General features: G+C 37.8%; 1 protein-coding gene across 1 annotated transcript in view; it reads right to left on the reverse strand.

The window, feature by feature from the left end:
- Positions 1–23,432, reverse strand: part of PLXDC2 (plexin domain containing 2) — a 426,562-nt gene that overhangs the window by 90,021 nt on the left and 313,109 nt on the right. The window contains exons 7-9 of the mRNA XM_080661690.1: positions 23,138–23,237; positions 7,903–7,998; positions 7,601–7,682 (exon numbers count right to left, since the gene is read on the reverse strand). Of these exons, the coding sequence (XP_080517816.1) occupies positions 7,601–7,682; positions 7,903–7,998; positions 23,138–23,237 (278 nt within the window). The remainder of the gene's footprint in view (positions 1–7,600; positions 7,683–7,902; positions 7,999–23,137; positions 23,238–23,432) is intronic.

Consider the following 23,432-nt stretch of genomic DNA (forward strand, 5'->3'; position numbering starts at 1 on the left):
TTAATACTTTGATTGCATCTAGGCAAATATAAGGTGGAAAAGGCACCAAGAGTCTAACTCCCTAGAGTTCAACATGCCTAATTATAAATGTTGACCTTTTATGCCAGGCATCAGCTTGGTTCTTTCTATAGTCATTTTGTTGACATTGACAAAGCCAATGTCAGTAATAACAATTCTCAGGAAAATAGAAACTTCTGGCCTCAATTATCTGCATAATTCAGTCCAACTGGTATATGCTGAATTCCTATATTAGCCCAGACACTGTGTTGGGTGCTGTGGAGGACACTAAAATAAGTAAGACTTCATTTCTACCCTTTGAAGAATTTCTTCTCTTATTTCTCATTGCTGATGCCTCCTTTTGTCTTCAAATCCATGTGGCTAAAATTCAAGTCATACGAACGAGTACTTACTGAAAAGTAATATTCATTCTCATGCCTGTTCCAGCTCACTATAGTTTCTCCAAAGACAAACAATGTCATTATTTTCATATGTATCTTTTCTCTGTTGATAGAAACATCATGTATGTAATGGAAAATCAGCACCATCCACATTATGCCATGCCATGAGCTAGTTCCTGGATTCTCTCTTATTTTCAATTTACACTTCTTTCATGGCTGATCTCATTTTGTCCCATGAATTTAAATACTATCAACAATACAGTGATATGTCTGAACCTCTAGACATAAACTGTTCCTGGAATTTTCAGCTTATCTATCCCCATCTACTCAACATTTCCACTTGAAGCCTGCTAGGTATCTCACACTGAACCTGTCCCTAGCCAAACTCTTTATTTCTCCCTGCCCTAGTCTCTATTTCTTGTGTCATCTTACCTAGGCTCAAAAAACAAGTGTCAGCATCGACCAAATTTCTCAAACATAAATCTAGGAAGTATCCTTGATTCTTATCTTTTCCTCTCCATTCACTTCTAGACCATTAATAAGTAACTTCTCTCCTTCCAAAAGACATCTCATATTAATTCATCTCTCTTGATTCCTCATAAGAATCATCCTTATTTAGTTTGCAATCATACCTCCTATAGACTATTGCACACACTTTTTATTCTTCTTTTCCTTTTAATTCTTAACCCCCTAAAAAGCCCGACAGAAGCCCCAAAAAACCCAAACCCATAAAAAAAATTAAAGAGCCCTGGCCGGTTTGGCTCAGTGGACAGAGTAGACCCGAGTACTGAAGGGTCCCAGGTTTGATTCTAGTCAAGGGTATGTACTTCTGTTGCAGGCTCTATCTGACCCCTGGCCCTAGTTGGCGTGTGTGATGGAGGCAACCAATTGATGTATCTCTCTTATAACGAAGTTTCTTTCTTGTCTCTCCCCCTCCCTTCCACTCTCTCTCAAAATAAAAAGTCAATGGAAAAAGTATCTTTGGGTGAGGATTAACAAAATAAACAAACCCCAAGCGTGTGCGCACACACACACACACACACACACACACACACACAACCAAGCAAACAACAAAAACTCACACACAATTTTCCTTGCAGCAGCCAGAGTTGCATTTTAAAAATACAGGCAGTCCTCGGGTTATCTCAGACTCCACGTAAGTCGTTTCGTGGTTACGTCGCCATCTCCCATTTATTTATATAAAAAAAAATTCCATCATTTCAACATATGTACATGTACTTTATGTTTTTTATTATGTATTTACCACAAGTAAAGGTCAGGAATTGTTATCTTTATTTTTCTTTTACTGTTTCACTTCATTACTACTATGTATGTGCTCTACGTGAATAATGTAGGTGCTTATTTAGGTGGGTTCTGACTTAGGTGAAAATTGCATTATGTCGCGCCATAGGAACGGATCTCTGACGTAACCCGAGGACCTATTGTATAATGAAATCACAGCATGCCTCTGCTTAAGTTCTTCTACAATCTAAAGCCTTCCTATCACCTTGATAATAAAACCTTTGCTGACTTACAAAGCTGTTTATATCTGACTATCTGACTATCTGACTATCTGACTAGAGGCAGGGTGCACAAAAATCGTGCACTCGGGGGCAGTGGTTTCTCAGCCCGGATTGTAAGAGGGCACAGGCCAGGCCAAGGGACCCCACCGGTGCATGATTGGGGCCGGGGAGGGAGGCCAGCCATGGAGGGACCGTGAGAGGGCTTGAGGGTGTGTCTGGCCCATTTTGCTCAGTCCCAATTGACCAGACCCCAGCAGCAAGCTGCCCCCTGGTGGTCAGTGCACATCATAGCAAGTGGTTGAGCATCCTTAGCATATCGTTAGCATATTACACTTTGATTGGTAGAATGGCCACCGGATGACTGGACACTTAGCATATTAAGCTTTTATTATATAGGATACTTTGCTACTTTCTGATGTCATCTGCTACCATTCAATACCAATCATGCTCAACCCTCAATGCTCCTAACTCACTGCACCTTTTTCTTTCCTCCCCAGATCAAGCCCGAACCCACTGTAGGACCATTGCACTTGGCAGTCCCTTTGAAACACTCTTTGTCTTCACCTCAGTGTAGCTGGTTCCCTATCATTCAGATCTAAGTTTAATTTACATTTCCTCCAAGAAGCCTTTCCTGGCCACTCAGTCAAAAGCAACTACTGGCTCTTTTACATTCAATAGATCACTCATCATCGACTGACATTTTTGTTTAATTATTAATTCATTTCTTTTCCAGCTTAATAAGTTAAAATCTAAGGCTCTTTGAGAGCTTTGGCTCTGATTAATACCTGGTTATTGTTATAACTACCTCAATGTTTAGACTAGTGTGGAAAGCATTCAGTAACTGTTTAAGTAAGTGAATGAATGAATGACTATTTTAAGAACCAAAATACATTTTCATTTTAAAAATAAACTTTTGGAGGATAATGGCTGATGAAACCAAGGTCTCTTAAAAAAGTCAAGGTTGCTTAGCATGATACCAACAAATAAACTGTTAGTCTTATCATTTTTGCTATATTGTCCATTACATTGCCCTGCTTACTTTTTTGCCACAGCACTCATCCTTACTAAGTATATTTTCTGCATATCTATTTGCTTAAAATCTATCTCCCAATACCACAAATGTAAGCTTTGAGGGAAGTGATTTTTTTTCTTGTTTGCTCATCACTGAATCTGCAATCTAGGATTGTAACTTCAACATAGAGACACTAAAATTGTTTTGTTAAATGAGTGAAGATATAAGGTACAATTGAAAGTGGTTGATTCATGTCCTCTCAATTTGCAGTGAATAAATAAAAGCATTCTTACCTAGAAGTAGTGGGTCATCTATTCTAGGTAAACACTTGATTGTGTTCTGTATATATCCCTAGGACCCAGTTTCCTTTGTACTTTGGGTAAGCCATTACAAACATTCTACCTTAGTTTATTGCTCCCTGAAGAATAAGAATTAAAGGAAATAAACAAACCAATTAAACTTATCTTCTTAAAGCAAGCCCACCTTGAGAGTTTCAATAAGCACTACCAACTGATTATTATTCAGGGATAAATGAGAACAAAGGAGAATGTAAGAAGGATGAAAGAAAAATCTGTGAGGCATCTTTTGTGTTGCTAAGGATAAGACTTCTCTTGTTTTTATGAATTTGTTAATAAAAGCTCTAAAGTCTGGGGAAATGCTTCCAGGCAGCAAAAGCCAAGTTTTGAAGCTCACAGGTCAAAGGAGAAATTAATAAAATGCAGTGGGGAAATTAAGTTAAACAAAGGTGCAATGAGCCATAGTTAAACCAATTAATTAGGCACGTTTTATTTTGTAAATAACTGGGTTGCTGAAGAACTAAAAATAAATCCTAGATTTTAAACCGGTGTTTGGTATTCAACAAAACATTAAGTGGTAACATGCAGAAAACTCATGCCTTTTTTTTAGTAGTGTTTTTTGATGAGATCCTTCCTCATTCATATGCTTCTCCAGGGGCTTTTCTTTTTCTATTTTTTGTGGGAAAAAAACTATGCTTTCAATAACATACAATAGTCTTATGTTTTGCTTGAGTCTCTTCTGCATTCTTTTATACCTATAAAAACTTTATCACTTTCTTGCAATATCAACTATAAAAATATTTACTTTTCAGAAGTATGTCTACCATTTCTCAGGCTGTGATGAAGATGAACTTGTACCTTACGCCTGGCAGGTATGAGGCAGAACAGGTCAGATGTCAAAACCCCAGACAGGGGAGTCACACCGATTAAGCTTCAGTTCTGAACTTAACACTTAAGAGCAATGAGATCCTGCACAAATAACGTAGCTTCAGTTTCCTCCACTGTAAATGTGTTGTACAAGTTAAATATATTTGAACATTCCTGGGCACAATGACTGGCAGAGAAATCTCTCAATTCAATGAAAATACTAATAGTACAAAGCAGTTTCCAATTTGTGGATGTCATCTTATTGCTAAAATTGCTTGTTTGGAACTTTAAACATATATTTCCACCAATAAGATGTTTTAAAACGATAATGAAATGGTTAGTAGAATGTAGGTTTAGAGACTAATGTCCCAAACCTTCAATTACCAAAACATTATTTCAGTCCAGATTATCCTAATAGTGCTCTGGCCGGGTGGAACCTTGACCTGGTTTTCCCTTGACTTTCCTGGTTTCCGCATTGCAAGCCCCTCATCCTGGGAAGCCCTTTTTTTTTTTTTTTTTTTAAATCTTTTTTTTATATATTTTATTGATTTTTTACAGAGAGGAAGGAAGAGGGATAGAGAGTTAGAAACATCGATGAGAGAGAAACATTGATCAGCTGCCTCCTGCACACCTCCCACTGGGGATGTGCCCACAACCAAGTTACGTGCCCTTGACCGGAATCGAACCTGGGACCTTTCAGTCCGCAGGCCGACGCTCTATCCACTGAGCCAAACCGGTTTTGGCTTGGGAAGCCCTTTGATCCCAGACAAATCTAATCAGGATTTCTTCACTTGGGACTGAATCACCATTCATTCATTCATTCAATGACTCATTCATCTATTTTTCTACAGCACCAGGAACATTCTTTTTTTTCATTTTTTTAATTGTTTGAAGTATTACAAATAGTAGTATATATGTCTCCTTTTTTTTTTCCCCATTGACCTCCCCAGAGCCTCCCCTTCCCCCAAGTACATGCATTTACCTGCCCCCCGCCCCAGTGTCTTGTATCCATTGGTTATGCTTATATGCATGCGTACAAGTCCTTCAGTTGATCTCTTACAGCCCCCCTCACCCCCAACCTCCCCTGCCTTCCCACTGTAGTTTGACAATCCGTTCAATGCTTCTTTGCCTCTGTATCTATTTTTCCCCCATTTCTTTCCTTTAAAAAATCTTGCCTCTGCAGACTAGAAATAAACATATAATAACAAAAAATGTTTGAGTCCCAATTTCTATGTCCAGCAGTTCTGAGTCCCCGTTTCAATGTCAAACAGTTGCTTATGTGTACAGGTACATTCTTAGGTGCTGTAGGTAAAAGGGCCAAACATGCTTAATAAACCCAGAGCCCATGAAGGAGACTGACGAATGAACAGCTAAATGCTAATGATGAAAGTGTGTCCAGGATGCCAGGGAGACACAGGGGCTGGCCATTTCACACAAACTTGTGGCTAGGGAGACTTCTCAGAGGAGCTGATCACTAAACTGGAATTTGAATTAGATACACCCCAAACCAGAGATTTCTACTTCATTCTTTTGGGTATTTTTCATGCCTGAGCTCAGCATTACTTAAATATGCATATTAAAATACCATCTCTTTAGATTCACTTTGGTCATTATCTAAACAGATTTTGCATAATTTCTAACATGCATATAATTTTTGTGAAATGTCATCAAAATCCTATATAATAAAAGACTAATATGCAAATCGACTGAACAGTGGAACGACCCGTCGCTATGATGTGCACTGATCACCAGGGGGCAGATGCTCAATGCAGGAGCTGCCCCCTGGTGGTCAGTGCGCTCCCACAGGGGCAACACTGCCCAGCCAGAAGCCGGGCTCTAGCTGGCCAGCGCAGTGGTGGTGGTGGGAGCCACTTCTGCCTCCGCAGAAGCGCCAAGGACTGTGGGAGCAGGCCTAAGCCAGCAGGCAGACATCCCCTCGAGGGGTCCTAGACTGGGAGAGGGTGCAGGCCAGGCCGAGGGCCCTCCCTCTCCAGTGCACGAATGTCATGCCCTGGGCCTCTAGTATGAATATAAATAGCCACACACCCTTGCTTTTATAGCAGTTCTTCCTACTCTGGAGATTCAGCTAGTTAAAATCTACTCTTAAGAATCCTAATTGCCTGCTTGCTTTTTCATTATTTGAAATTCATTGCCCAAAGGAAATTATTGGAACATGTTTAATTGAAAACAAAACATAAATTATAATAAATAATACGGTTCTATCCAGAATAATGTAGTGGTTGCACCAAAGTTAGCAAGTTAAACATGTTTCCTAAAGCTTGTTATCAAGGAACTGGCATTCTATTCTTTATACTCCGATAACTTTTAAAATATTCCTGAACATGCCTCTATCATTACAGCAAATGCTGCAGCAAGATGATAAGACAGAGACAGCTAACAGCAGAAAACTCTGAGGCCACAGGCACTGACTAACAGCTTAAAGATTCGGTTCTCCACCTGGAGGGAGAAGCAGATTTATCATAGACTCTGAAGGTGAGAGGGGGACTTACTCTCAGACAGACTAGACCCATGGTCGGCAAACTGCGGCTCGTGAGCCACATGCGGCTCTTTGGCCCCTTGAGTGTGGCTCTTCCACAAAATACCACAGCCTGGGTGAGTCTATTTTGAAGAAGTGGTGTTAGAAGAAGTTTCAGTTTAAAAAATTTGGCTCTCAAAAGAAATTTCAATCGTTGTACTGTTGATATTTGGCTCTGTTGACTAATGAGTTTGCCGACCACTGGACTAGACCTTACGCTCCCTGGGGGGCAGGGACCACATCTATGTTATTCACTGATGCTTTCCCAGTGCTTGGGACAAAATTCATGCTCCAATGGTTGAGTAAATACCAAAATATATGTAAAGGTCTTCACTCTGTATTTCTAACAAATGATCATTCAGAATCTCCTAAGCTTAAAGACTGAAAAATCCTCTTTACCATACATGACAATCATAACCATCTTTGACAAGTGAGGCAGCTTACATTTCAAAGTCAGTTAGTTACAGCACAGACCAAAGCCACCCATTCTATTGTAAAGGCCAGTTGATGTCACTCTCTTCCTCACCTTCAGACTACATGTTTCATCTTGGCTAGTAACCTTTGAGATATTTACAGTATTTTCTAAAAATATTCATGTACTTGAGAATAAATTCTCTTTGTCATAGTAAAGATATCTAATACCATGCTCTCTGTAGAATATGGACCAAAAGCATCAATTTAAAGACTTTTCAATTGCAATAATCATCTATCTTAAGCCCCATAGAGATTACAAATGTATGTCAGACCTTATTGACATGACGATTCTTGATAATTTTGAGCAAGCGGGTAAAGGAAAAACCAAACATTTCCATGTGTAAGCATTTTTTAATGCTTTTTGTTCATGGCATTTTTTAAAATATACATACACTTGATAATCAACACACCTGGCACATTTAAAATTTAATGGAAGAGCAGAAGCAGCAAGTCTTTTTAAAATTCAAAAATTTTTTTGTATTATTTTTGTTTACCTTTGAAGTTTACTACACCAACTGCAGTTGAAGCCAATCTGAGAGGATACACAGGGGCCACAACCATTGAACTGGAGGCACGCTAGGAAACAGGAGAGAATGCAGTCATCCAGACTAATTGGGAGGATGGAGAAATCAATAATAATGATTGCTCAGTCAAAATAAAAATGAACCACCCATTCCTGTATCCATGCAAGATGCCTGTCCATGTCAAGCACCATGTTATTATTATTGGTGAATAGACCAGATCCTCAAACTTGCAAATCATTTTCCCACCTAGTTATGTACAGATGTTAACTTACTAGGTAATGGGGTCATCTCCACAGCTGAAATGTTGGTAATTTTTGACATTTGTAACTCTACTCGATGGTATTCATAAATTGTTCTTCTTCGAACATCTATAAAAACAAAAATAGGGGGAAATCAACTTTCCACATTTCTTTACCTATAAAACAAGTGTTTTAATAATGAATGTAGAATTATGCACTTTTACTTGGTGCAGTTTTAAAAATAAAGATTTAAAATAGCAATCCCTCTGAAGAGATTGATTATTAAAAAACAACAACAACAACAACAAAAACCTAAAAATCATGTCCCCATGTACCCAGAAGTCTTTTTATCAGTAAAGTTAAAAATGATAATTAGGGTCTCAGATATCTCATGTTGATAGCTGGGTTCCAACTCACTGTCACCCAGAGCTTACCTAAGACAATTTCTTGATAGATTCATTTATTTTGAAATATTTTAACATATAAAGTCAAGGAGGTAAGAAAACAGACACCATTTGACTGAAACTAATGCTAAAGTAAGTCCTTTAGGAATAGATAGAACTTAATTTTTTTTTTACAGCTTAAATGAAGTTGTTTTTTGCTAAAATAAGAATCTTAGTGCTTTAAAGATTTAGAATAAAGTCCTTTAATGAAAGGAAAAATAGAACTGAAACCATTATAAAATCAGTATTGCTCTTCATTAAATATACAGTATCACATCTAAGGAAGGTTAATAATACTTATATTGCATGCAGGAATTTATAATTGATTAGCATATCCAGAAGTGTCCCTGAGGAGATTTGACAAGAACTTTAATAATTAAAAGTCAGATAAATATAAGCAAGCATATTTTATAAAGTAATAAGACTGTTTATAAAATATACTAAAAATACATTTTTAATAAAAGATCTGAGCCTTCTACTGGTAAGTCTGCCTGAGTCAGGTAAATTTCAACAGAAAAGCAATGTCATCAGCATTTTATTTAGTTTTTGGAATACTTGTAATGACTGAAATGCATTTCCTCATTTCATTGCCTGCTCAGACACTTCCTGAATACTGTCAGATCTGTCAGGGATTACTTGGGATGATTTAAGTTATTTTTCAAGTATCACAATATCCAAGCTTGGGGAAGTAATATGTCACAGTGGTTAATAGTACATGAAACTGTTAAACAGTGTGTTCACTTCAAATCTCTGTGTTTCTACTTGGTGTCTGTGTGATGTTGGGCTCCTTTGTGAGCCTCTTTGTGCCTCAGTTTCTCCATCTATAAAATAGCAATAATAGTACCTACATTACTGAGTTTTTGAGAATTAAAATCCTATCTAAAAAAGAAGGAATATGCTAATTGACTGCCACAACCTCAAAGATAGCAGCGCCCACAGCCAATAAGGAGGGAATATGCTAATTGACTGCCATGCCCTCACAAAGATGGTGGTGCCCACAGCCAATAAGAAGGGAATATGCTAATTGACTGTCATGCCCTCACAAAGATGGTGGTGCCCACAGCCAATAAGAAGGGAATATGCTAATTGACTGCCACAACCTCAAAGATGGCGGCACCCACAGTCAATAAGGGGGAAATAGTCTAATTGACTTCCATGCCCTCCAAGATGGCAGTGCCCACAGCCACAAGATGGTGGCGCCCAGTCCCTTCAGCACCCCAGCTGCCCAGGGCCAGCCTGAGGCGCAGGCAAGCTTCAGATGGCAGCTGCCCAGCCGCCCAGGGCCACCCGAGGCTCAGGTAACCAGGGCCAGCTGAGGCTTGTGCTGCCGGCAGTGGCAGTAGCAGAGGTGTGATGTGGGCATCGCCTTCCCCTGATCGCTGGGTCGCCTCCCACCCCTGAGTGCTCCCTGACTGTGATGGGGGCAGGCCAGGCTAAGGGACCCCCCCCTCCAGTGCATGAATTTTCATGTACCGGGCCTCTAGTGAGATAATAAATGAAAAAACTTAAAACAATCCCATTCATGCTCTAGCCAGTTTGGCTCAGTGGATAGAGTGTCAGCCTGTGGACTGAAGGGTCCCAGGTTCAATTCCCATCAAGGGCATGTACCTTGGTTGCAGGCTAGATCCCCAAGTGGGTGTGGGAAGCAACTAATTGGTATGTCTCTCTCATATTGATGTTACTCTCTGTCTCTTCCACTCTCTCTAAAAATCAATGGAAAAATATCCTTGGATGAGGATTAAAAACAAACAAACTAACAAAACAATCCCTTTTACATTGCAAGTGCCCAACAGTGTCAGATATAATCTTTGTCTGTCTTCAGTATGGCAACCTGTACTGGTTCTATGTTGCATATAATGGTCTAAATTCTGTAGCTCTAACCTCACTGAAACCACACTAAGGCCCTGAAACCGGGCTTCTAAGAATTGTCTGCCATCTTACCTTAGAGAGAGTTCAATTTTGATTAAAGTCAACAAACCCAACAATGATCTCCTTTAGGACATAAAGCAGAAATAGTGTGGTGACTCAAGAGAGCCAGCTAGCTTTTAGTAAAAGTGTTTAGGAAATGTGAATACATACATGTCCAGGAGGGAAGTCAAACATCTGCTTATACCCTACATGTGTCTCTACTTCTCTCCACTCATATCCTTCCACACATTTCTGATTATTCACCATGAAATTCTGCTCCAGAGGAGGAAGGGGGCGGGTGTGGCCCCCAAATGAACTATTTTGGGGCTAGGAGTGATTCTAGAGCCACTCACTAAATGTATCTTCAGGTTTATCAGATTAGAAAACACCATTTAGAGCCCTAACCCAATTAATTTCTTTTTGGTGTAAGTAAAAGATGCATATATATATATACTTTTCAAAGTATAAAATATATCGAACATTAGAGAAAATGCTGACTTCATGGTATTTAGTAAGGTTTCACAAAGCACATGAGTCACGCCTTTATTCTTTTTTACTTTTGTTTTTTTTAATCCTAACCCAAGGATATTTTTCCATTGATTTTTAGAGAGAATGGAAGAGAGAGGGAGAGAGAAACATCGATGTGAGAGAAACACATCGATTGGTTGCCTCCTGCATGTGTCCTGACCAGGGCCAGAGCCAGGGAGAAGCCTGAAACTGAGATATGTGCCCTTGATGGGAATCCAACCGGGGATCCTTTGGTCCACAGGCTGACACTCTACCCACTGAGCCAAACCGGCTAGGGCTTTTTTTTTTTTTTTTTTTTTACTTTTAAGGCATATAAAACATTACTCAGCTTCTGCCTTTCTCTAAATAGGATGTGTTCCTATATACTGCTTTGCCTTGTATGGTGCTAAACAATTTACCCCTCAGAAATAAATAAATGACATGGCTTTGCCACTGGGATGGAGGTTTTGAGTCTTCATACTAAAGTTTGCACAGTATCTGTCATATTAGTAGATGCTTAAAATACTAGTTGTCTTTTCATTTCATATTATACTTTGAAGAGCTCAAACTACTAACATAATGACTGGGAAGCCTCAGGGAGTTAATTATTGATCATGCATATGGGTAAAGGGAAAGAGTTCTATCGCCTGCTCAGACACCTCCAACTATGGGGAGATGATTAACTTACCAAAAACAAAATTAATGAGAATAACTTTTATTTGATGACCTGCCAATTAATGACAGCTTCCAAATGGTCATTTCTGTTGCATTTCAGAGATACCACTGTCAATGACAAGTAATTAGGAATCTATTTACTCGTAGCTCCTGCCAATGCTAGAGCTTTCATTTGATTCCAGGAATGAATATATTTAGCCCATGTGTCTTGTTTAGAAAGTCAGACAAAATAATGTTGTACCAAACATTCAGTCATAGCTTCTATTCTTCTGTACAACTTTACAAAATCAAGATTCACTGTAACGCCCATTAAGAGCTTTTAAAATTGAGAAAAAGAAAAATAGATCTCTGAGCAGGCTAACAGAGAATAAAGTTCAAGTTCAGCAATAAAAATCTTCAGGGAATATGATTCTGAGTGTAACTATTGAATGACATTTTTAGAAATCTGAGCAATATCTGCAGGAGAAACAGAGTGATCATATGGAAACTCTAGGAATCCTTTCCAATAGTCACTCTAGCCAAAATAAACAAATTTAATGAGTACACTGTGGCATGGTTAGCTATGATCAGTTTACTAACCTGCCTTGAAAGCTAACATTCACATAGAAAATATATGAGTAATTTCCTAAACTGGCTGATTCTTATATTTATATAAATATTATAATACTTTGTATTTCATGTAAATTATTTGCTAACATTTCCTTGTTTACGTGTTGCCGATGCTCAATGACTGGCCCAAATGATTATTTCTTATTTTCCATTATAGTTCCAATTGAGTCTTCCACACAATATGATTACTGAACACTTCAATGTAAATAGTATATATCTCACAATTACAATTTTATCCCCACCATAAAGACTCAGGGGGAAAAAACTCAACACAGACTCTTGAGAAAAGAAGTACACTGTTACAGCAATTATAAGCTTTCTACACAAAAATGCAGTTCATTAACAAAATTAGCTAGTTGTGGGTGTTAAAGCACCTACAAATAGAAGATGCTTTTGCCCCAAACTTTTAAAAAGTATTTTCTCTATAGTTCTAATTCTCTTAAGTAGCAATATAATTCAGCATCGGATAAGGCAACATAAAATGTAGGTGACTATGAAGTGCTCATCTCAACCTCTTATATGTTCCTCTCATCATTTCCTCACTGCTTGCAGAGTTTCAAGGCACTGCTAAAACCTAATGGCCAGATTTTATAAGTTACTTGAGCATGCGTACAAAAAATCAGAAACTTTAAAAACAATCCTCGCTTTTGTTCTCCTTCCACATATATTTACTAATGGCTTAAACAAGATGCATTTCTTGAACTCCTTCAGAAGTCACTTTGCCCAAGTATCAGGAAAGTAAGCGGTCAATGTATTGTCACAGTGGGTTGGTGGACTGTGGACTGCAGGCCTGCCTGAAGTCATGGCTCCCATTGGCTCAGGGACTCTTGCTCTGAACATGGAGCTTCCACCAGGGGGACACATCCCTCCACTCTGAGACAGGGGAGATTGTGTAATGCACATTTGCAATGTCATTAACTCTTTTTTCTAAGAGAAGCACCTTTATTAAATAAAGTTGGGTGAAATGCAGTACAATTTCTTTATTTTAAAACCTTTTAATGTTAAATCGCTCAGAAGCTTGGCACTTAGATAAGAAAATGACCCTATATTTTTAAGAAACTAATTTCCTATAGCAAAATGCAATTGGAAAAATTAGCATGTGGACATGATTATAAATGTAGGCAACCTATTGGTTAAAAATAGAAATATTCTGTGTTGTAGGGAAATGTAAGTTAAAATAGAAATAATTATGTAATAGGGGAAAAGTAAGAAATAAATTTGAAGGCATATAAAAAGGGAAAAGTGGAAATCTCCAAGGTCATAATTTAGAACAAAAATGGCAAATAACAACTTGAGAGAAAAATTCAGTTTAAATTATTTTTGAGAATTGTCTTGGCGACTTTCCTATGCCTTCCATAGGCTACCACAGAGTGTAGTTTTGCAAAGTTGAGCTCAATTCTTCTGAAAGGGTTTTTTACTGGGTTATATAAAATACTATGAAAGAAATTTTTTTTCAGGTTTTTTCAAGATTATTTATTTCTTCCATAGTTTGTCAACTTTTTAAAAATTTTATTAATTGCTAAGTAATTACAATGCATGTGTCCTACCACCAAATCAAAACTACAAATGATTTTCTATGGAGAAAATCCATTATAATAGAATGCTTATACTAGTATTTAAAGTAGTATTATTTAATCATATTTAAAATTCAAAGGCCTTTTAAAAGGCAAAGATGTTAAAGGTATGTTTGTGTAAATATTATACTTGAAATTGAGTACTTAATTTAAATATGTGTCTATGGTTTATTGATACCCTGTCCAATAAAACTACTAGTTACATGTATCTCTTTAAATTTATTAAATCCAATTAAATGGTTAATTCCCCTGTCTCACTAACCTCATTTCAAGAACACAGTAGCTACATAGTGAGAACACACTGGACAGTTCAGATTTGGATGATTTCATCAGTACCTAAATTTCTATCGAACAAAGCACTAGTCTGTGCTATTATTATTATTACTGTTATTATTTTAATTTTAATTTTTGATTATTAAAGCTTAAGACATTTTGCATGGTAAAAAGCAAATCTATGTTTTTGTTTGTTGAATTTTTTTTCCACTCTGTAAATGTAATTTTGGTCAAGTTCTTTGGAAAACTGCTGCCTGGTCTGTAATCTTATATAATGTCCATATATGGCGAACTATATATATTATTATTCAAAGAGTTCACTGAACCTCTAAATGTTTAAAAATATATATTTGCTTTCCAAATTAGTTGTCAGTTTCATTTTTAAAAATGCCAATGTTTCTTACTGAACTGTGAATAATAATGACCAACAAAGCAAAGGCACATGGTAGTATGAACAAAGTCAAACATTTAAAAATATCTGATGCTGATGAGAAAGGTATTGATGTTTAAGAAAGATCCAGATAGTATACTGCTAGTGAGAAGAGTAAAGTGGAGTAGTATAAGGTTCTCAGAAATGGTATAACTTGTAGTAGAACCATTTCAAGTTAGGTCAGTTGCTTTCCAGGTTGGTTTCTAGTATAAGAATTGGGCATGTGCTAAAGTAACTTTCACATTACTGTATACCACATCTTCTTTAACCAGTCCTCTACCGTATGGCACTTTGGCTGTTTCCAATTCTTGGCCACCATGGTGTACTACATGGCCATAAGAAATGATTAAATAGCATCATTTACAACAACATGGATGGACCTTGAGAACATTATGCGAAGTAAAATACAGTAAATCAAACAGAGAAAAACTAAGAACTATGTGATTTAACTCATATGTGGAATATAAAACTGAAACTTATGTATACAAACAGCAGTGTGGTGGTTGCCAAAGGGAGGGGGATGGAGGAAGAAAGGGGTCCTAATATGAGGTGACAGGAGAAGATTTGACTTCAGGTGGTGGGCACATGGTCCTATGTACAGATTTTGTAAATTAGTAACTCACACATGTAACCTGTATGTTCATGTAGACTAATGTCACCCCAATACAATGTAAAATAATGGATAAATAAATAAATAAATAAATAATATAGCCTTAGGTTTCCAAATAAAACAACTGCAAAGGCACAAGTGGATTTTCTCAGTTTCTTGCTGAAAATGTTAGGCTCCTTTATCTCAGAGGGTGGAGAAAGGTGAGGCCTGATGGGGAAGGTCAGTTCCTGAGAGATTACGATCAAAATTCAAAACATTACATCAGAGGAGAGAGAAACAAACAAGTAGGAATAGTACTAGCAAGAATTGTGTATTTATCCAAAATTCCAAGAAGACCTCTGCACACTGTGTGAAAGAGTCTCAAGGGACAGAAGCCAAGGCTGAGAAGGAATTACTTAATGGAGCTGTCTAACAAAAATGATGGCAACTACACATGGTCTATGGATATATGCCAATGTCAAAACTATCTGGTAACCAAAAGAATGTTAGAGAAACAATGAGATACCATGTTCCTCTTAGCAAATTTGAAAAGTTTAAAATTTATAATACCGTCTGATAGCATTTGAGGAAATGGGCTATAATATAATGCTGGTCAGGGAGTAAATTAATACAATCTTTATAGAAAGCAATGTGTCAAAGTACATAAAAAGACATTGGCATTTAATGGCTTTATATTCTAAGTTAAATTTGTTGTAGTGACATTGGTTAATAAGATCATATAAGCTTCAATAAGATCATATAAGTTTCTATGATACAAAATCTGTATATTGATTGCACTGCATGCCTACCACCCAAAGTCAAATCATCTATTGTCACCATATATTAGGCCCTCTCAGCCCCCTACCAGCCCCTCACCCCCTTTCTTCTGATAACCACCACACTGTTGTTCATGTCCATGAGTTTGAGTTTTATATCCTACATATGAGTGAAATCATATGGTTCTCAGCTTTTTTCTGACTGGCTTATTTCACTTAGCATAATATTCTCAAGGTCCATCCATGTTTCACAAAATGGCAGCACTTAATATTTTCTCATGGCTGAGTGGTATTCCACTGTGTATATGTACCACATCTTCTTTATCTAGTCCTCTATCACAGGACACTTTGGTTGTTCCCATGTCTTGGCCACTGTGAATAATGCTGCATTGAACACAGGGGTGCATATATCTTTGTGAGTATATATTTTTTAGTATTTTGAGTAGATACCCATAGGAGAGATTGCTAGGTCACATGGTAACTCTATTTTTAATTTTTTGAGGAACCACCATACTGCGCTAATGGCTGTACCAGTCTACATTCCCACCAATTTATGGTTTCAGATCTTATATTTAGGTTTTTGATACATTTTTGAATTAATTTTATACATAAGGACAAAATGTAATCTAGTTTCATTCTCTTGCATGTGGCTTTCCAATTATCTCAGTACCATTTATTGAAAAGGCTTTCTTTTCTCCATTGTGTTTTTGACTCCTTTGTTGAAAATTATTTGCCCATATACATGTGGTTTTATTTTTGAGCTCTCAATTCTTTTCCATTGATCTGTGTGTCTGTTTTTCTGCCAAAGCCATGCTATTTTTCTGTTTTATTTTTTTTAAATATATTTTTATTGATTTCAGAGGAAGGGAGAGAGAGAGCTAGAAACATCAATGATGAGACAGAATCATTGATCGGATACCTCTGGCATAACCCACACTGGGGACTGCGCCTGCAACCAGGTTATGTGCCCTGTTGGGGAATTGAAGCATGACCTCCTGGTTCATAGGTCAATGTTCAACCACTGAACCATGCCGGCGGGGCCAATGCCATGCTGTTCTGATCATTGTAGCTCTGTAGTATAATTTGAAGTCAAGTAGTGTGATACCTCTGGCTTCATTCTTTTTTCTCAGGATTGCTTAGACTATTTGTGGTTTTGTGTTTTGTGTTTTTGTGGTTTTACACAATCTAATTTTTTTCTCTATTTCTTTAAAAAATTACATTGGGATTTTGATAGCATTGAATTAAATCTATATATTTCTTTGGGTAATATGGCCATTTTAACCATGTTGATTCTTCCAATCCATGAAGAAATATACTTTGCTGTTTATTTTCAATCTCTTCATAATGCTTTGTAGTTGCCAGGTCTTTTATATCCTTTGTTAAGTTTATTCCTAGGTATTTTATTTATTCTTTTTGTTGCAATTGCAAAAGGAATTTTGTTTTTCATTTCTTTTCTGAAGTTTCATTTTGTATCCTGCAACTTTACTGTATTTGTTTATTGTTTCTAATAGTTTATTGGTGGAGTTACATATTCATTTTTTTTTTTAAATATATTTTATTGATATTTCACAGAGAGGAAGGGAGAGGGATAGAGAGCTAGAAACATCGATGAGAGAGAAACATCGATCAGCTGCCTCCTGCACACCTCCCACTGGGGATGTGCCCGCAACCAAGGTACATGCCCTTGACCGGAATCGAACCCGGGACCTTTCAGTCCGCAGGCCGACGCTCTATCCACTGAGCCAAACCGGTTTCGGCACATATTCATTTTTTTAAGAATCAAATATGTGTAAAAATTTAAAAACATGGATGTCTAGCACTGTTTTATTAACTATTGACACAAAAATCAACCTTCATGGCAAGCCAGTATTGAGACAGGTCACATAAATTATGAAACAAATAAATTTGTTGCAGCTATTAATGACCACATTTTAGACAGGAACTTAGCAATGTAGAAACAAAAAAATGTGTTGTATAAATTATGGGAAACACAGGTATTTATAGCATAATGCCACTTTTATTAGTGTGTGTGTGTGTGTGTGTGTGTGTGTGTATACTGTAAACAAAATATTAGAAGCAGATACATTGAAACATTGATTGCTATCCTTTTGCAGTAATAGATTTATAAGCAATTTAAATTTTCTTCTTTGTGTTTTGTGTTACTTTACAAATTCCTCTGAATTAATATGCACTATGCTTAAAATCATAAATGTTTTTATACTCGTATTTTTGTAATAAGTAACCAAAGCCATTGCATGCAGACCTGTTTTTCATCCCTGTACCTGTGGAGAATGATTCAACTGATCTCTGTGGTTCTTTCTGTCTCTAAATTTCTATAAAACAGTTTATGTAAAACAAAAGGTAATGCAGAGATGGGTACACACAGACAACAAAAAACAAATAAATAAAATATGTCATAGTCAGAAAGAATGAGTTTAATTGAGAGGAAGTCAAGGTGTTTTTTAGTGGAAATCCCCTGTGGACTCACTCAAGGAGCCCTTGGCCTAGGTGTGGTCATCCTAGCATCACTGTCCTTTTAACTTAATAATGTAGATGATGATGACTAGGTATTAGTACAAATATGTATACTGCTTACATTGTGCCAGGTAGTGCATGCTATGGACACATTTCATTTTGTATTAAAAGAAATTATAGCCGAAACCGGTTTGGCTCAGTGGATAGAGCGTCGGCCTGTGGACTGAAGGGTCCCGGGTTCGATTCTGGTCAAGGGCATGTACCTTGGTTGCAGGCACATCCCCAGTGGGGGGTGTGCAGGAGGCAGCTGATGGATGTTTCTCTCTCATCGATGTTTCTAGCTCTCTATCCCTCTCCCTTCCTCTCTGTAAAATATCAATAAAATATATTTAAAAAAATTTTTTAAAAAAAGAAATTATAGAAATTAAATAAAATGCCTAAGGTCTCATGACCAGTAATCACACTTACAATGTTCCTTATGCTTTCTGGATTTTTAATTAAATTTATTTTTTTAAATATAAGGGTTAATTTCACCATAGATTTTTTTCATTTTTTTAAAGGAGCCAAGGAATTTCCCTTGTAACCTCAGAACTCCTTACTCATTTACTAACAATGCCTGAATCCCTTTGATATTTTAAACTATCAGATCACCTGACCTTTTTGGAAAGATAAAGGCTACCTTAATTAATTATACTTGGAAGTTACATTGAAATCATTTACCACTTGGAAGCTTTTAAAAATGGAAAAACACCTTTTTTTGTTGTTGATGATGTTATGAGGAAGGGGTGGGGGGAATCTTCACATATAAATAAATTAAGCTTGCCTTATAGATTTTTGAATGCCTTACTAAACCTTCACCAAATCTGATTAAAATGATATAGCAACTGTGGTTCCACTGGGAAAAATTGTTCTCAAGATTGTAACTCGTATTTCCATGCCATGGCTAGATTAAGCCAAGGATCTAGGTTCTATATCCTATGTAACCAGAATGAGTAAAAGAACAGAAAATTGATCTTATGAGAACCAGGTCCTATGTAATGCACCATGAAATGCAGGAGAAATGAAACCACCTATTACCTAGGATAATGATCAGTTTTTCCCTAAATTTACTCAGGAGAAGAAAAAGAGGTAACAGAGATGAACAATTTAAATTCCCTATGAGGAAGACTCCTAATAACACGGCTGTTAAATAAGGGAGCAGAATTTTGAAAAGGACTTAAAATATTTATTTAAATTCTGATTGCACAAATAAGTAACAAACAGATCTCTAGGAATCATCTTATTTTCTCAGGAAAAATAATAGCTGCATAACTTGTATTATGCTAATCATGGGTTAGCCTAATCTCTGCTGCAAATAAGTACACTATGTTTTTGTGTGTTTTTTTAAACTGAGACTACAATGCAACCATATCTCTCTCCTTATACAGAAGTTCATGTAATAGACACTGTTATACTTTATCAATGTGGGAACAGATTTCAGAGGAGATTTAACAGTTTTATATTCCCCAAAAGATTTTAAAGTAGGACACATCTATTCCAGTATTTTTGCTGAAATATGGTCCCATCTAACGGCAGGTATAAGTGGATTAGAAACTCAGAACTTTCATCCTTTTTTGGCTAATTTCTCAGTGAAGTCAACAAAAATGTGAATGTTGCTCCAGCATCAGCTTGCCTGAGAGAAGCTTTTCTCTGAACACAAAGCTTGAGTAACTTTTTTAGATGAATGCCAAGTCCCAAACTTGAGACATAATAGGCTCTCAAAATTCATGAGTTTTGCCAATTTGTTCAATAACATTTATATTTGGGAAGGAGATTTTTTCCCCCAAAAACGTAATGGTTAACTTAGTATATTATAACAAGGAATGCAAAATTGCATTTGGGGACAAATTAATAATTTATTTAAGTACAATTTAATCATGTCTATGTTCTCACACAAACTTGAGTACTAAAATATTAAAATTGTAAAATATTTCTTTTGCACTTTGGAGGGTCTTTTTGTCTAAACTATAATATATCAGAACCTGGTGACCACAGATGGCTTCTGAAGAAGCTTCAAATAAAATTCTTTCTGGGGTGAAAAGAAACCACAAATATAATAATAGAAAATGTTTGAGTCCCAATTTCAATGTTCAACAGTTATAGTCTGCAGAGGCAGGATTTTTTAAAGGAAAGAAATGGGGAAAAAAATAGATACAGAGGCAAAGAAGCATTGAACAGACTGTCAAACTACAGCGGGAAGGCAGGGGAGGTTGGGGTGGGGGGCTGTAAGGGATCAACTGAAGGACTTGTACGCATGCATATAAGCATAACCAATGGATACAAGACACTGGGCGGGGGGGGGGCAGGTAAAGGCATGTACTGGGGGGTAGGGGAGGTCAGGGGGAGGTCAATGGGGAAAAATAAAGGAGACATATGTACTACTATTCGTAATACTTCAAAAAATTAAAAAAAATAAAATTAAATTAAAAAAAAAAAGAAACCACAAATAAACTAAAACTAGTGTTTCCTTTTACTTGCACAATAATTGACTCAAGTCATGCTTGATTTAACCCCTCTGAAAGAAAGGATGTGAGAACAGTCCTCCTCCAACAGGAGTCAAGGTTGGCTTTCCTGGACTCAGCTTCTGACTTAAGAGTTCGGTCAGAATGTCTCTCTGTTGCCTACATGTGGTAATACATTCTTGCTTTGTTCACAGTACAGTTTTGTTTCTGGAAAATCTGCCTTGATTTGACAGTTCCCTTGAATACCACCTCCCACAAGTTCTGAGCTAACATGGAGAAACTGCCACAATTCATGCTCTTTCCCACGCAGAACTGCCATATATGAATGTCATTCTAAACTCTAATTGTAAAATAAACCCTATGATGTTTCCAACTAACCCACTGCTCTGAAAATTCTAATTTCCACTCCATTTACTTTATATTAGTGAGAGATAGCATAATTAAAGAGAATCAGCTCACGTTAAGACCAAACAGCATAGATGCATGTGATAATTTAAGTCTACCACTATCTATAATAATAAAAGCATAATATGCTAATTAGGCCAGATGTCCTTCTGGACATCCTTCTGGATGACTTTCCGGACGAAGCCAGGGCTGTGAGGGAAGCTCAGGTCCTGGTTGCTTCCTGGTGGCTGGAGGGAAGCCTGGGTCCCGAATGACAGAGGGAAGCCGATGCAGGCAGCCAGGGGAAGGAAGGCCTACTCTTGCATGAATTTCGTGCATTGGGCCTCTAGTCCTATCTAATAAAAGGGTAATATGCAAATTGACCATTACTCTAACACACAAGATGGACACCCCATGTGGTCAGAGATGGCCACCCCCATGTGGACATAAGATGGCCACCATAAGATGGCCAGCAGGGGAGGGCAGTTGTGGGCGACCAGGCCTGCAGGGGAGGGCAGTTGGGGGTGACCAGGCCTGCAGGGGAGGGCAGTTGGGGGTGACCAGGCCTGCAGGGGAGGGCAGTTGGGGGTGACCAGGCTGGCAGGGGAGTGGTTATGGGATCAGGCTAGCAGGCAGAAGCAGTTAGGGGCAATCAGGAAGGCAGGCGAGTGGTTGGGATCCAGTAGTCCTGGATTGTGAGAGGGATGCCTACTGCCCATTTAGGCCCGATCCACTGGGGTCCCAGATTGGAGAGGGTGCAGGCTGGGCTGAGGGACAACCCCGCCATGCACGAATTTTGTGCACTGGGCCTTTAGTCCTATATAATAAAAGGGTAATATGCAAATTGACTTTAATGGCAGAATGACCAGAACGACTGCTCAACCAGTCACTATGAGGCACACTGACCACCTCTTGGTCCCTTTCCCTGGCTGTCAGGCTCCCATAACCTGATGGTGAACAGGGAACCAAGGGTGGGTGGTGGGGGACGCAGGCACCACAAGGCCAAGGCCCCTGACCTGCCAGTTGCCCCACATACAGAGGGTGACCCATGGTGGGGGTGGGGCCGGCGAGCAGGCGGGAATGGCTGACCTCTCAGTCTGCACACTTCCCCCCCCGCCCCCCCCCCCTCGGCTGGCAGGCTCTGATTGCCCAATGGCTACTGGGGAACTAGGGGTGGGTGGTGGCAGGGGGCAGGGCTGGCTGCAGGCAGCCAGGAAAGATGGCTTTGATCACAGGCCAGGCCTAAGGACCACACCCGCGCACGAATTTGTGTGCCAGGCCTCTAGTCATAAAATAAAAGAAGAAAAAGAACTTTAAATAAAAGGAAAAGAAATGACCTAATCTTGAGATGTATTTTATTATCATCTCTTGCTTTATATAATCACACCTAGGACACACATGAACAAGCAGACACTTTCAGTATGAACATACCCAAGCATCCCTGAAGACTGTTCTTGAAATAGAGGAGGTTTAAAAAACAGAAGCTTTCAGATGATGGCTAGTTACAGAATCAGACTACTACAAATAGCACTTACATTTTGAACTTCTAATATTATGAACAGCTGCCCAAAATAGCACATATGTTTTTATTCTACAAAATGCAAAGTTGACTAGATAGGCAAAACTAATTTAGAAGAGAAAATATGTATCTCCTCTAATAGATATAATTCCATCAAAATTTTTATTTATCTAAATTTATATTTTTTCTTTCACCTTCCTTTAGACTCTCAAGCAGTTTTATATAAACATGTTAAACATAAAATGACACAGAGCTCCTCTTTTGCTGGTAAATGTACACCTATCATACACCTTTTAGTCAAATAATGTCTTTCTTTAATGTTTTTCTGATTATTAATAAAATAAATATATCTGCACAACCAAGCTAACCATACCAAAGAATTCAAAATATACATGCTTGCCTTGGCTATTTAATTTTACTTTACCTAAATTTTATATATAGAGAGAGAACCTTAATAAAAGTTATAAACCAAACAATATAATTAACAACTAGCACTTATCTAAGTGATTCTATTGTTCAAAGAGTTAACATCTGCCCAAATCAATTTCCTTTACATTTACCCCCACTGCAGGTTCAGACTTTGCAATTACCCTTCTTCTACATACTGGGAATTTGTTGGATCCTGTGGACAACGACAAATGCATCAGACAGTCCCACTTTCACTGGGTGATTGGTCGAACTTATCTGGGTGACCAAAACAGGAATCTGAAAAAGCAGAAGCAGATTGCTATGTGTTAGAATTTATTTTCACCTTGCTTAATCAGGTGATGGAGATGAACTAAAGAGAGAACAACTGGAACCCAAGTCTGAATAAGACAAATATTCCTAATATTTACAGTTTAAAAAATAAAGACACACTGAGAATATACTAAACAAAATACAGCATTATACATGAGACAG

Source organism: Plecotus auritus, assembly GCF_963455305.1.
Source record: "Plecotus auritus genome assembly, chromosome: 1".
Classification (NCBI taxonomy): Eukaryota; Metazoa; Chordata; class Mammalia; order Chiroptera; family Vespertilionidae; genus Plecotus; species Plecotus auritus.